We start from the raw sequence: 14,660 nt of genomic DNA, 5'->3' as shown, positions 1-14,660 counted from the left end.
ATACTCCTTTACCTTGTCCATCATAGATGTGTTACCTAAAACTGCTCCCATAAGAGTGTATCAGCTGACCGGTCTGATGTGTCTCACGCAGGGGCTTCCTGGCTTACCTGGCCCCCCAGGACCTCCCGGCCCCCCCGGCACCCTCTCTAAAGGCTCAGATGGTCCTGCATCGTTCGGAGCCCAAGGGCCCCCCGGACAAGACGGAGCGCCCGGTCAACCGGTAGATTCACACAGTTATCGTATCTGTGCACTAACCCAGACAGTCACTAACCCAGACAGTCACTAACCCAGACAGTCACTAACCCAGACAGTCACTAACCCAGACAGTCACTAACCCAGACAGTCACTAACCCAGACAGTCACTAACCCAGACAGTCACTAACCCAGACAGTCACTAATCCAGACAGTCAATGTTGAGGGAAATTTCTTCAGTCTTCGCTGTGATTGACATCACACCATTCTGACCTGAATTTCAACCAAATCAAAACCGTTTGTTTCCAGGGTCTGCCTGGCAAGCCTGGTATGGATGGCCGTCCAGGAGCTGTAGGAACCAGGGGCGAGAAGGTAACCACTCAGACACGACTCTTCAATTCATTCCTTTAATTGCTTTTCATGTCATGTCCTAATAACTTTAGTCACTAAAATCTAAGCGGATAGAATTTCTTAATTTCCAGTATTTAACTGAAAAAAGGTTAGGTTACTGGTGTTCTCAAGGCCGTTGCCCAGGCCTCCCTTATTCCCAGATCCAATTCAATTGAGCGTCTTATGTGCTGGATTGATTAATCTAAACCATGACTTAAAGGATCTGTTGTTAATGTCTTGGTGCCAGATACCTCAGGACACTTTCCAAGGTCTTGTTGAGTCTTGCCTCGGGCGTGTGGGCGCTGTTTAGGTGGCACACAGAGATAGCAGGCCATACTGTTTTGGCTCATCGGGGTGTATGGCTACAGTTGTAACTCCTACAAAAACTTTTCCAGGGTTTGAACCCTTGAATCTGATCAGGAATGGTACTAAACATCCTCTTCTTCAGGGGGACCCGGGGGAGCTGGGCCTTCCAGGAGCAGTGGGGCAGAAGGTGGGTATTTCCACATTTGGTTTGAAGACACATTCTCAGTCTTTACATGAAAAGGTCTTACGAAGTATTGGTCAGACTTCCACTCCAACCTTACATGATTATATTTCCATTCTCTAGCCAAGCTCCTATCTTTCATATTTCTCCACCCTGCTCTCCCACTATTCATCCTTCCCTTCTCCTAAACCTGCTCTCCTGGAGGTACTGTGTCCTCCCAAGCTTGCCTGAGTGGGCCTCCTGAGCCATAGTGTGTCACACTGTCCTTGGGAATGGATATTTCTTAATAGAACATTTACATTTAGTCATTTAGTCATTTAGTCAGAAACCCAACTAATTGAACATGTATGATGTTTCTGTATGATTTACTCGCTGGACTCGTATGGTTGGCATGGCTTTTACCATCTGAGGGTGCTGTAGAACTCATGCACATGCTTACTGTTAGGACTGGTTTGCGGATAACGATGGCCTAACATTCTGTATACACTGCAGTCGACCTCTTGTTACCTCTACCATAAAGAGCAATACAGAAGCATGGAATGACTATATAGTATACACTTAGTAAAGTAAAGGATCTTGCAGAGTACACACTGTGTGGTGTCCCACCTCTCTGTAGGGATCAACAGGAAGCCCTGGTCCATCTGGCCGAGCAGGAGAGAGCGGATTGGCTGGTCTTCCTGGACCAATGGGACCCATCGGCCAACCTGGTCCGGCAGGCCCCCCTGGGAGTGGCTACCGTGTCGGCTTTGTGAGTGTTGAGATGTAGTATTTGTGAGTGTTGAGATGTTGTCTTGTTGGGTGTTGAGATGGAAAAGCCATTCATGTGGTGTGATATTGCTGTACATTCACTCAAACCAAACCTGACAGGGCTTGACAAAAGTCTTCAGCTTAGTAAGCAAAAACAAGCAAATCTTTGATCTGTTATTTTAAAAACATTTATGGTGCAAAGTGAACATGTCTCTATGATGTGACATACAACACGTGTGTTTGTGTGTGTAGGATGATATGGAGGCTTCTGGTGGGTTTGGTATTGGTGTTCCTGGAGTGAGAGGGCCAGACGGAAGACAGGTGGGGGACCAGCTGTTAATGTAGATCTGCTGTTAATGTAGATCTGCAGTTAATGTAGATCTGCTGTTATTGCAGATCTGCTGTTATTGTAGATCTGCTGTTATTGTAGATCTGCTGTTAATGTATATCTGCTGTTAATGTAGATCTGCTGTTATTGTAGATCTGCTGTTATTGTAGATCTGCTGTTAATGTAGATCTGCTGTTATTGTAGATCTGCTGTTAATGTTACCGTTGTTAAAGTACAACGGTACTTAGGAACGGTTCGCTTGACCCGATGTTAGTTTCCTCAAGGATCACAATGACTCTTCCTTAGAGACTTGTTGCTCTTGTGGTTAGTGGTAACTGATTAAAATTTTTGGTTCTCGCTGTGATATATTGTTTTATTACTGTTGCTTGCTTTTTCCCACAGGTACACTTGCACTTATAGCTGTTCATGTTGTTTGGTTGTGACTTGTTTAACTACATGCTCTTATGGTTCTTCCCTTTGGCACTTACTTTGGTTGTTCACAATGTGTGCTTCATGTTTTGGCTACTCGCGATGTTTTTTGGCTATCTTGTTGTTATGATCAGTGACCTATGCACTTTGTAAAGCTCTCTCTTGGAAGTCGCTTTGGATAAAAGCGTCTGCTAAATGAATAAATGTAAATGTAATGTAAATGTAATGTAGATCTGCTGTTAATGTAGATCAGCTTTTAATGTAGATTTGTTGTTAATTTAGATCTGCTGTTAATGTAGATCTGCTGTTATTGTAGATCTGCTGTTATTGTAGATCTGCTGTTATTGTAGATCTGCTGTTATTGTAGATCTGCTGTTAATGTAGATCTGCTGTTATTGTAGATCAGCTTTTAATGTAGATCTGCTGTTAATGTAGATCTGCTGTTATTGTAGATCTGCTGTTATTGTAGATCAGCTTTTAATGTAGATCTGCTGTTAATGTAGATCTGCTGTTAATGTAGATCTTCTGTTAGTGTAGATCTGCTGTTAATGTATATGTGCTGTTAATGTAGATAAGTTGTTTATGTAATTAATTAGAAAAACGGTGGTTGTTCTTAATGACTGTTTTTACCTTCAGGGTCCTCCTGGGGTACCTGGACTGCCAGTAAGTGTTGCATTATTATTATCTCAATATCCTACAATTATTTCTCTCGAATGTACATTCTCAAGCAAAAGTGTATCAGTTTAAATGTCTTTTTACATATGGTAAGCATGTTGGTGTTAATCTTCCACTAGGGCAAGTCTGGTTTGCCTGGGTTTCCTGGTCAGAAGGGAAGTGAGGGGTCTGAAGGACGAGACGGCCGGCCTGGTCTGGACGGCTTCCCTGGACCTCAGGTACCCACTGCTGCCTCTGACACAGCAGGCACAACCTACTGACTTTCACTGTTACAGCGCAAGTCTTCCCCTGACTAAGTCTGCTTCCTATATCATTTTCAAGGGATCAAAAGGTGACCATGGCGACAAAGGTGAACGAGTGAGTACACAAACAATTTCCAGTGGAATTAAAATGTTCCTTGTTAAATGTTCCAACGGATGCCTAGAGTGTGAAGATTCCCAGAAACATACCTGGAGGTTTTCCTGCCATTTGTCCTCCCTTTGCACCCCTTGTATGTTGGGTAACCCTGGGTATGTTGGGTAACCCTGGGTATGTTGGGTAACCCTGGGTATGTTGGGTAACCCTGGGTATGTTGGGTAACCCTGGGTATGTTGTGCTTTAGGGAGAAGCTGGTCAAGATGGGACTGGACATCCAGGGCCGCCCGGCCCGCCCGGACCTCCAGGACAGATCATCTACCAAACCTCAGGCAGTGTGAGTCTCCAAACACAGCAACAACATCGTAATCCGTGGTCACCATTAGGATCTGTGGCCCTCAATGAAGGATTTGGAAAGCCACTGTGTGTGTTAAAGCTCTGGCTCTTGAAAGGATGAAACATTTAATACAGGCAGACAGAAGCAAGCACTAAAAATACTAAAAAGCTGTTCTGTTTATTAATAGAGTGCAAAACCTGACTGTGTTTTTCTACAGTATGATGGTGTCGCTGGAAGTGTTGGACCTCAGGTAAATGTTTCTAGTTTTCTGAAATGTGAAGACAGGATATCCTGTACAGCTGCACATCCTCTTCAGTGTGTTTATATTGGTGGCTCACATGTCTCCTTAATTGACCAATTGCAGTAATTATTCCAAAAGAACATTATTTGAAAGGACTCCAACAATTTAATGGCTTTAATTGCAATGGAAATTAGTCTGTGACTAATATGAAACCATGGCTGGTGATGAAAACATAGATGATCGAACTGCAAACCATGAATCAAGATGACAGCCAAACATCTGCTTCCATGTATGGGTGTGTCACTGTAGAGAAAACTACCCACTACTTAGCCTTCCATTACATTTTCCATGTGTAATTGTCTTATTACATGATTAACTACATCATCTATTTTATATTCAGGGTGGACCTGGTTTACCTGGCCAAGCTGGATTCCCTGTAAGTCAATTATGTCATTTCTTTACATGTTGTTTTTAGCATTGTTATCCTAACCTTTCACGTAAACATCATTTAATATTCAAACTGTTTGGATGTCATTTCTCCAGGGCCCTATAGGGCCGAAAGGGGACCAGGGTGACGCAGGCCTGCCAGGATACGGAATTAAGGTCTGGAATCTGGCCTCAGCGTTTCATACATGTCTGCCTGTCATTAGGCCTCTATTAGCTGTCATAAAGGAAACAATGTGACTAAGGAGAACTTCAATTTAACAGATTAATTATAGTGTCAAGTTATTGTTTCTCATGGATTGTTTCTTTGTTGAATTTAAATTGTTTTGTTTCTACGTCCTCCTGCCAGGGGGAGAAGGGTGAGCCCGGCTTGATCATCGGACCTGATGGAAGCCCACACTACCTGGGAGGAATGCTGGGTGACAAGGTGAGTCCACACCACGGTCTGGATGCGTTGGCCAACCTGAGTGCCTGTGTGTGGTGTTAATTAACTCTCTCTCTCTCTTTCTCTCTTTCTTTCTCTCTCTCTTTCTCTTTCTCTGCAGGGCGAGAGAGGCCCTCCTGGACCAGTTGGACCCACTGTAATTACACATACATCAAAACATTTACACAGATACAAGAAAAGAGTAGTTGACAGTATTAACTAATTCAGACAGGTTAAAAAGCAGTAACCTCATCATTGACTTTCTGGTATTCATGTTTTTTTTTTTTTTTTTTTTTTATTCTTTAACAGGGTCCATATGGCCCTGCTGGTCCAAAAGGTGAAATTGGAATGCCTGGGAGACCAGTGAGTACAGTGGCTACCACAACGTTATGTTGTCCCATCTGGCAGTTGCAGGATGCTCTCAACAGCAACACAATAATTGGTTGAAGTTTCCTTGTCATTGGCCGATTCCACAGCCGGTCCTTTCCCTGACGATGGTGGTGTAATTACCTGTATTCATGTTGTGACCACAGCACCTGCTGTAATTGGTGTGGAATAGATGTTGTGTCTAGTTACAGGTGTGTAAAAAAGTGTTTTAGAAACATGGTACCTATCATTACCCTGTGGTGTAAACAAACACTTAAGAGAACATAACAACGGCTAGGTTGAGCAACTTGATGTGAGGGCATTGGGAAACAAATTGGTTCTTCTGAAGTGTATAATTTCAGTTTCTTTGAAAAGAAAACTGACTATTTTCTCTCCACCGCAGGGTCGCCCGGGTGTAAATGGATACAAAGGTGAAAAAGGAGAGCCATCTTCAGGTGCTGGCTTTGGCTACCCAGTAAGTCAGCTTTAATACGTTCACACAGAATAAGGCTGTCTTTTTGAACCGTGTTCGACCAAAGACAACACTAGCATTAGCCAACAGAATATTTAATACTCATACAGTGGTGACACAACAACCATGACATGATTTAATCTCTTCCTGTATGGTACCTTTCATGGATTGGATTCAGTATAATTTATACAAAAGCCTGTGTTGTATAGTGAAGCTTTTCCCTGGTGTGCAGGGTGTCCCAGGACCTCCAGGCCCGCCTGGTCCTCCTGGACCTCCTGTCTCCCTCGACCGTTTCAACGTACGCTCCTACACATCTTAAACACTGTCACAATAACATGTTGTTTGTTCTTACCTCAGGAAAAAAGCCCCCTGACAATGTCCTTTTTCCCATTTATTTTAGAGATACGACGACGTCTCCAGAAACTATCCAGGTACAGCAAGACAGATAGCTGTTTTTACATCAAAGACAATTCCCTTGGACAGAACTTCCTGAAGCGGAAGATTAAATTCTGACCTGATGTGAATACCTTGCAGTCAACAGAAGATTTCAACGTCTTAAAGTACCTCTTGAGAGATAAACAGTTCTGTTGATCTAGCTATCATGGAGGAAAGATAGCTTAATGCTCAATCTATTGTCAAGAGATTAGGCATCTATACCACATGGATTTGGGGAATTTGCAGATAAAACACAAAATATTCCTGACACCGCTATCAAAAAGGATGGGTAGATTTAAAAGTGAGAGGGATTGTACAGCTACATCCAAGGGAGTATTTGAATCTCAACAGTGTATGTAGAGTTTTCTTATGTTTCTGGTTGTTTTCTGTAGCAACAAAGGGGGAGAAGGGCGACCATGGCAATCCCGGTGTTCCAGGGTCACCAGGTTCAGTACATCTCTACACCTCACCCTGGTCCCACTTTCAGTGATGTCCATCTATGCAATACAAAGTATTTCTTTTTTTCAGTAATGTGTTATCAATGTTGCTTTCGTTAATTTTTAGGTACCGGCTCCAACTACGACATTTACAGTTTTAAGGTAAGTATCTTGGATCTAGTAAGATGCACACTTGATTACATGTAATATCACCAACACATTGCCTTTACAGTAAATCATGTTTGATTAATTACGTAAGATCTAATGCATCCAAATCCAGGCCTTGCTTGAAGTCAGGCAGCCTGCTGTAGCTGCAATTCAAACCCATAAATAGTCCAGTATGTAGACATCCCATCTTGACAGGGGTTTGGAATTTCGCTCTGGATAAGAGTGTCTGCTAAATGACTAAATGTAAATAACAGGGTTGTGTTTTGTTGCAGAACGAGCTGAAGGGGGAGCGCGGGGACGGGGGGGTGAAGGGGGAGAAGGGGGAGCCTGGCGGAGGTTATTACGACCCTCGCTACGGCGGGGGGCAAGGTCAGCCAGGACCGCCCGGAAACCCAGGCCTGCCAGTGAGTCAGAGAGCTCAGAGGAGTGTTACTTCATCACTGTTATGTTCATAACTATGAGAAATATTCAATCACTGGTACTGCTACCGGAGTCTGATGTCTGCTGAACATCCTTGTATGGTTTTGTTTGGGCATATGGGTTCTGGTGAGATGAACAAGCCATGTCGCATTAGCATGCAGTTACCTAGTGCAGTCTTTTTCAAATGACAAACCCGCATTAAGGTTTCCCTCCTGTTCTCCCCAAGGGTCCAAAAGGAGACTCTATCAGAGGCCCCCCTGGCCCCCAGGGCCCCCCAGGGTCTCCAGGGATTGGGTATGACGGGCGGCCTGGAAACCCTGGCTCCCCGGGCCCCCCTGGGCCTCCGGGCTCCCCCTCCCTCCCAGGAGCCTACAGGCCCAACCACCGTGAGTCAGAAGTCACTCTCTGCATAACAGTCTGATGCCATCTTAGAAAGGGATGCAACTACATTATCACTGCCATCCTTAGACATACCTTTTATTTCTGCAGCCATCAGTATTCCTGGCCCTCCAGGGCCCCCCGGGACCCCTGGCCATCCCGGTCACTCCTCAGGGGTAAGCTCTCTACATTAACACAAAATTGACAAGTCAAGATTTTGACTTAATTCATACGGTCAACTGGTGCATTGATCCTGAGCTGCCAGCTGAGGCTAGAGAGATGAGACTTGAGAACTCTCCCACTGGAGGGAAGGATTCACCCTTGCACTGGACTTTCAGCATCATTGGCTGCTGGTCAGGTTACATTTCTTTATAAAGAATGTATTTTCTTTCCCTAGGTGACAGTCTTAAGGTCGTATGACCTTATGATGGCTACTGCCAGGAGACAGGCTGAAGGAACCCTCATCTACATTGTGGACAAGACCAACCTCTACATCAGAGTCCGTGAAGGATTCAGACAAGTCCTGGTACGGATAGCAGATATGTTTGTGCGAGGCCAAGGCTACAATAAATTGTGTGTTGTAAAAAGTAACATTTAAAAAATAGATTATTTTGATTTATTGGATTGTATTGGATTTTTTTTTTTCAGCTTGGTGACTACAGTCCTTTTTACAGAGATCTGGTAAGTTCAGAATGAATTTTTATAAACACATTTCACAAGCTGGGAGAGAGATAAGGAAACGGATTGGCATTCGAAAAAATAATAATAACGCTGAACAAAGTGGATGTAAACCTGCCAGATAATTGTCAGACTCCAGTACATTCACCAGAGGTGCCATATTATTAGATGTGTTAAACCGGCGTGTGTGTCTGGATCTGCAGGACAACGAGGTAGCAGCGGTCCAGCCTCCTCCGGTGGTCCTGTACCCCCAGTCCCAGGACCAGTCGCCCAACAACGGGGCCGAGCACTACTCCCAGGGAGGGGACGCGACACGCCCCATCGAGCCTCCCCCTCGCCAGCCAGACCCCAGATACCCCCCTCAGTACGACCCCAGGTTCCCAGACCCCAGGTACCCCCCTCAGACTGATGGGCAGTACAACCCAGTTCAGCCAGAGAGCCGGTACCCAGTGACACCTCAGCGCCGCCCCAGCCCCCCCGTACCCCAGCCGGCTGGCCACGTGCACACTTCAGGGCCCGGAGTGAGTACTGGGAAACTTTAGTCAGAGTCATCTGTCATCGTCATTCAAAAAGATGAACTAGACAAATTATTATCTCTAAAAAGATAGCTCTATTTAGAGATAATTTGCATAAACACATTTCCCAAGCTGGGAGAGAGATAAAGATAGCTCTAGATCGCTCTATTTAGAGAATAGAGTAAAGTAGCTCTTTCACTTGGTACATCTGCTTCAATGTGTAGGGCTTTTTATATTGGCCAAACAACCAAAACTATGCAACAGCAAGTCACACATTAGGTGCGAGAAGCATCATGGAAAAGCATCTCCAGTCTTTAGCAAATGAAAGGTGGGGACAGGATATCTTCTAGCCTTAACTGCAACATATCCCTTGTGTAACACACCTTTCTCCCTCTGCCCCCCAGCTGCACCTGATTGCCCTGAACGCGCCCCAGGTGGGGAACATGCGGGGCATCCGCGGGGCCGACTTCCTGTGCTTCCAGCAGGCGCGTGCGGTGGGCCTGAAGGGAACCTTCCGGGCCTTCCTGTCGTCCAAACTGCAGGACCTCTACAGCATCGTCCGCAAGTCGGATAGAGACAATCTCCCCATTGTCAACCTGAAGGTACTATAGAGCTGCTCTGCAGAGCCATTTGAAAGAGTTGCCATTTTCAATGAAGGCCATAGAAGAATCTGGAATTCTTCTAAGACATTACATGCATATGAATTAGTATTTTGTGTGGAAGCTAATTCCCAAATGGTTTGGGAATATGGTTCCTGAAATTACCTTTTACATTCCAAAATCAATGTCTTGTTCTGAATTTGGTCCACTGACTCAAGATCTTTATAGTAGACAAAAATATTAAGAACATTTAAAGCGGTGTGCGTGAAATCCCAAATACTCAAAATGAATGCTTTAAAAGAGATTACATTACATTGAGTCATTTAGCAGACACTCTTATCAGGAGCGACTTACAGTAAGTACAGGGACATTCCCCCGAGGCAAGTAGGGTGAAGTGCCTTGCCCAAGAACACAATGTCATTTTTCACGGCTGGAATCGAACCGGCAACCTTCTGATTACTAGCCCGATTCCCTAACCACTCAGCCACCTGACCCCCCCAAAGGATTAAGAGGGAGATGGAAATCAGAAAGGGAAAGTTCATACATAATTAGTTGTGTTTAACCTTTCCTGCTGCTCTGTGTCTTCCAGGACCAAGTGCTGTTCAACAGCTGGGAGTCTCTCTTCAGCCAGACCGCAAGCAGGATGAAGGACAGCGTGTCCATCTACTCATTTGATGGCAGAGACATCCTCAGGGACAGTGCATGGTGAGTGTCCATCTCCTCAACATCCTGGACCAAGGAAATATTCACACCATTCTGGTTGTAATAACCGTACAGTCTAATTATAAGAGAACAGTCAGTAGGGCCTAGCCTATTGTATAGTTAAATGCACAATGGAACAATGTGTCAAATTGAAAGCATGTTTCAGAAGCTCAACATTTCATTTGCGGCAACAAATATAAAACAATAGGTACATCAAGTAAATATGCATAACCAGTAAACTGAGGCATCAGAAAAATTAGGAAAAAATAACCTAAACAAAGGTTGATTTCAACTCTGGTTTCCAGGCCAGAGAAGCTCATCTGGCACGGCTCCAGCCCCCAGGGCCACCGCCAGCCCGACAACTACTGTGAGACGTGGCGGGCGGGTGAGCGTGCGGTGTCAGGCCTGGCCTCGGCCCTGCAGACCCAGCAGCTCCTCCAGCAGACGCCCAGCGGGTGCTCCAGTGCCTACATCGTCCTCTGCATCGAGAACAGCTACATCACCCACTCCAAAAAATAAACGAGGCAGAAGAGGGGTGGAGGGCTCTAGAATATGCAATACAACTGGTCCTAATTGGCCTTTTTGCTGACCTTTTTTTTGTTTTTGTTTTTTTGGTCCATGAAAAGCTGCCCTGAAAACGTATCGTACGACGAACTGTGTTAGTGTCTCTCGCCCGGTAGAGAAGCTTCCCAATGTCTACTCCACCTTTCCATATGATGCCAAAGAGGCGGGTCGAACAGAAAAGCATTTCTTCTTATTTTGGAGCATTGGCACATATTTTTCCATGGGGTTGAACAAGTGGAGAACGGTGAGTGTTTTTAAATTGTATCCATAAAAAAAAAAAAACTTGTATATGATATGTCTATTGTGATGTTTATTGTTGTTTGGTTTTATTAATGTTTTTACTTTTACAAACAGTCTTTGAATTTGGTATATTCAACCAGTTGTAGCTCTAATCTTTGCGTATCATTTTCACTTTTATTTCCATTTAAGGATTGTGGGTTACTAAGGGGTACAACAACTTTTAAATATTATTTTACAAATAAAGAAAATAGATATTTATTTTTAAATGAAGTTGTGATGGCATAGGATTTGATTTGAGTAAAGAAATGACAAAATACCCTGATCCATATTGTAGTTGGCACTTTTTCCACAGAAGATTTTTTCTAAACATTTACGCATTCTAGCAAGCTAGAATATTAAACTTTCTCTTGAAATTTGTATTTGGTCAAAAATAACTTGTGGAATATTAAATACTGCTATTCTAAGTGTTGTGTCACAGATGTATAAATGTGATACATGATTTTGTTTACCCAGTATATAATATATATAAAAGAAAAACTTTTCATATCACCATTTTCTGAGCACCAAAATCTCATCTCCTATTTCGACATTACTTACAATATACTAAGAACACAGTATATATCCAAAACCATGTAAGACAAGTTTCTTAAGTCTCCATCTAAATTGAGGCTCAGACAAAATTGATTGAAAAGGTCAATTTCCCTGTTAATAGGAAACATTTCCTGTTGATAAATCTGTTCAATTTGATGCTGATTCTTTTTTGAGTGACTGCTGACTGATGTTTGTGGAAACCAGATGTAATTTATGACACTTTGCAGTAGACTCATAAGTAGACATTAACTTGGCACTAGTGCTACTGTTGTTGTGACTGGACATGTATGAACCTGTGGATATCCATTCTCTTTGTAACCAATATGTGCTGAACCATTTCTCCCAGGCACTGAATAAATGATAAATGTTTTTCATCCATGAAATAATTACACATAATTGGGATTACATTACAGAGACAGTTGTCCCTTTCAGTTAACTTGGCATATGTCTGACATCTTTAAGATTTCTTCAGTAGTACACAGTGGTAGCATGGACAAACTAAACAGGGAGAGAAACATATTTAAAGGCATGGTAGCAGTAAAAAGGCTAGTGGAGGAGGGAGGTCACTGTTCACTGTGATAGAGAGCAGCTAATCACACACGGAATCCCGATGACAGCCCAGGCTTTGAGGTAGAGGAGAGTGTGTGTAGTGGGGGAGTGTGTAGGGAGACATGACTTGTATGGTTATAGCATGCAGAGTCCGGTCTTGCCTGACTGGATGGAGACTAGTGCTATACTCTCTAAACTGCAGATCCACACCCTGTGGATGAGATTGCCATCTCTCCTCTCCACCTTACCCTCCAAAAGGCCTGTCCACCTTGAGGTTTATGGTCCACTCAATGAGATCTAGCTGGGTGGCCTTGCCAGCTCCTCCAACACAAATCACTGTCCACAGTGACAGAAGGGTGCTCAACGTGTCTGTCAGATGTTCCTTGAACATAAGCCCCTTTAAGTAGGTCTCCTCCTTTTACTATTCACCTATACCTCAGCACCAATACAAATATATAACACTGGCGCAAATTGTAGGATCGCTATTGTGAAACAAAATAATGGTTGACAGTATTGAAAAGGCTATTTCTAGTGATGTCTTAAGTGATGTCTTAAAATATATATATTTTAAGACATCACTAGAAATAGCCTTTTCAATACTGTGAATGTGAATAGATTTTTTCCCGGGGTGGGGGAAAAAATCTATTCACATTCACAGTATTTTATTTTATTTTATTGTGAATCGATAGGACTGAATCACGATTCATATGTGAATAGATTCACAATAAATAAAAAAATAATATGTAAGTATATATTGAATTGAAATTTGATTAAAAATCGACTTTTCATCAAATTGTGACTCCAAGAATGGAATGGAATCGTGAGGTACCAAAAGATTCCCACCCCTAATAGACGGTAAGCTGTACATTTCTGTTTAATATTTAACCGTGTTGCAGAAATAAATAAGTCTATTCAAGAAAAGTCTACTTACCGTCACTGTATTTAGTAAACGAGTTCTTAGAAATCCTTCAGAAAACTTTCACTTGTTTTGTAAGTATGATTAGAAGGCAGAGTATTCTGTTTTATAAGTTGGCATTAGCAGAAACAAAACGTACGTTGTCCTTTGGCACTTAGTACCCGTGGTGTAGTGGGTTGAGAACAAGAGCTTAAACCACAACAACCTGGTTTTAAATCCAGCACAGAGCGTAGTGCCAAACACATCCGTGGGCCCAGATCCCTGTAACCGCAGCGCACTCCCCGACTGTCCAGATCCCCTCTCCCAACTGTCTTTCCAGGTACCCAACTGTCCTACCAGGAGACAGTTGGGAGAGGGGATCTGGACAGTCGGGGAGTGCGCTGCGGCTACAGGAGTCTAAAAAGAAATTTACCTTAGTAAAAAAAATCTGTTTTATTTATAAGTCGAAGAGCAAACATTGAGCTGAACGAAGATTTTTCAGTTAGATTTGAACACGAGTCCCCTCACACAGTAGGCCACATCCTTAACCACTGAGCTATCAGGGATCATAACAAGCTCCACTCAACATTGAAATTTGACATTGAACTATCTAGTTGTAACAACCTGCAGAATTGGGGTGTCAGAAAACCAGAAGAAAGCAGGGCTCCCCTGTTGCTCGCTGGGTTAGTGTGCATGCTCTGAAAGCTGGGGCAGTACGGCAACAGCCTGGGTTCAAATCCAGCCTTCACCCTTTTCTGTATGTCTTCCTCCCTGTCCATTCTTTTCCTGTCATATTTCAATCAACTGTCCAATACAGCATGTCAGACACAATCCACAACTCAATTAACTGAGGGAATTAACCACACAACTTTTTTTGTCAGTTTTGTGTTTTTTTTCTTTATTAAGGAAAAGCATAATTACTACAAATTACAAATAACACTAATATCGAATCACATCAGCCTACAAAGCGGATATTATGAATATTAAATGTTATAAAACATCTCATTCAAGTATATTTTTATAGGGTATTTCACACTGTTCCTTAAAGGGGTCATAAGAATGCAAAACCGAGTTTACCTTGTCCTAGTTGAATGACGACAGTTCGGTGGGTAAAATGGACATAGAGTGAACCTCAAAGTCCATTGACACACATTGATTGCAAATCTCACAATTTGAAACTGCCGCTGTAAAACGAGCTGTTTCCAAAAAAAAACAGAGTTGACGTAAACTCTGAAATTTGTGACCCCAAGAATCGAATCGTAAGGTACCAAAAGATTCCCACCCCTAATATATATATGTATGGTATGTAAAAGTGGGCATGTGAGAATACTATCCTACAGTCTCGACTGTTTAAACATGATTGTATTAAGACGACGTTCTCCAACCAAATCATCAAATCGGTTCAAAGCAAATTTTCCACTTAGGGTTTGTCCTACCTAGTCCAGCCCTCACACATTACCCACATGGCCATGTAAACAAAACAACATCCCTATTTGTAATTTCCCTGTTAACAGCCAGACTTGGGAGATGCAGGAAGAAATTGCAGGCAATCCATGCCTTTCTACACCTGTCACCTTCACTGACTACTAAAACCCTCCCTTTC

At 43.1% G+C, this 14,660-nt stretch overlaps 1 protein-coding gene across 2 annotated transcripts in view; it reads left to right on the top strand.

Moving 5' to 3' along the window:
• The window catches only part of col18a1a (collagen type XVIII alpha 1 chain a), a 67,610-nt gene extending 55,627 nt beyond the window's left edge, over window positions 1-11,983 (top strand). The window contains exons 15-43 of one of the 2 annotated variants that reach the window (XM_067258772.1): window positions 92-220; window positions 502-564; window positions 1,031-1,075; window positions 1,686-1,817; window positions 2,069-2,137; window positions 3,210-3,236; window positions 3,368-3,466; window positions 3,570-3,605; window positions 3,850-3,939; window positions 4,157-4,189; window positions 4,581-4,616; window positions 4,724-4,783; window positions 4,974-5,051; window positions 5,170-5,205; window positions 5,358-5,411; window positions 5,818-5,889; window positions 6,119-6,184; window positions 6,287-6,317; window positions 6,714-6,767; window positions 6,886-6,920; window positions 7,199-7,330; window positions 7,573-7,732; window positions 7,836-7,900; window positions 8,122-8,250; window positions 8,373-8,405; window positions 8,606-8,923; window positions 9,322-9,519; window positions 10,106-10,221; window positions 10,524-11,983. In XM_067258772.1, coding sequence (XP_067114873.1) covers window positions 92-220; window positions 502-564; window positions 1,031-1,075; window positions 1,686-1,817; window positions 2,069-2,137; window positions 3,210-3,236; window positions 3,368-3,466; window positions 3,570-3,605; window positions 3,850-3,939; window positions 4,157-4,189; window positions 4,581-4,616; window positions 4,724-4,783; window positions 4,974-5,051; window positions 5,170-5,205; window positions 5,358-5,411; window positions 5,818-5,889; window positions 6,119-6,184; window positions 6,287-6,317; window positions 6,714-6,767; window positions 6,886-6,920; window positions 7,199-7,330; window positions 7,573-7,732; window positions 7,836-7,900; window positions 8,122-8,250; window positions 8,373-8,405; window positions 8,606-8,923; window positions 9,322-9,519; window positions 10,106-10,221; window positions 10,524-10,737 — 2,610 coding nt within the window. In that variant the 3' untranslated portion in view covers window positions 10,738-11,983. The remainder of the gene's footprint in view (window positions 1-91; window positions 221-501; window positions 565-1,030; window positions 1,076-1,685; window positions 1,818-2,068; window positions 2,138-3,209; window positions 3,237-3,367; window positions 3,467-3,569; window positions 3,606-3,849; window positions 3,940-4,156; window positions 4,190-4,580; window positions 4,617-4,723; window positions 4,784-4,973; window positions 5,052-5,169; window positions 5,206-5,357; window positions 5,412-5,817; window positions 5,890-6,118; window positions 6,185-6,286; window positions 6,318-6,713; window positions 6,768-6,885; window positions 6,921-7,198; window positions 7,331-7,572; window positions 7,733-7,835; window positions 7,901-8,121; window positions 8,251-8,372; window positions 8,406-8,605; window positions 8,924-9,321; window positions 9,520-10,105; window positions 10,222-10,523) is intronic. The other variant, XM_067258773.1, reaches the window with a different exon arrangement.
• Window positions 11,984-14,660: the final 2,677 nt, after the last annotated feature.

This window comes from Osmerus mordax, chromosome 2 (genome assembly GCF_038355195.1).
Source record: "Osmerus mordax isolate fOsmMor3 chromosome 2, fOsmMor3.pri, whole genome shotgun sequence".
NCBI classification, from domain to species: Eukaryota; Metazoa; Chordata; class Actinopteri; order Osmeriformes; family Osmeridae; genus Osmerus; species Osmerus mordax.
This window is presented reverse-complemented; position numbering and strand designations above follow the sequence as displayed.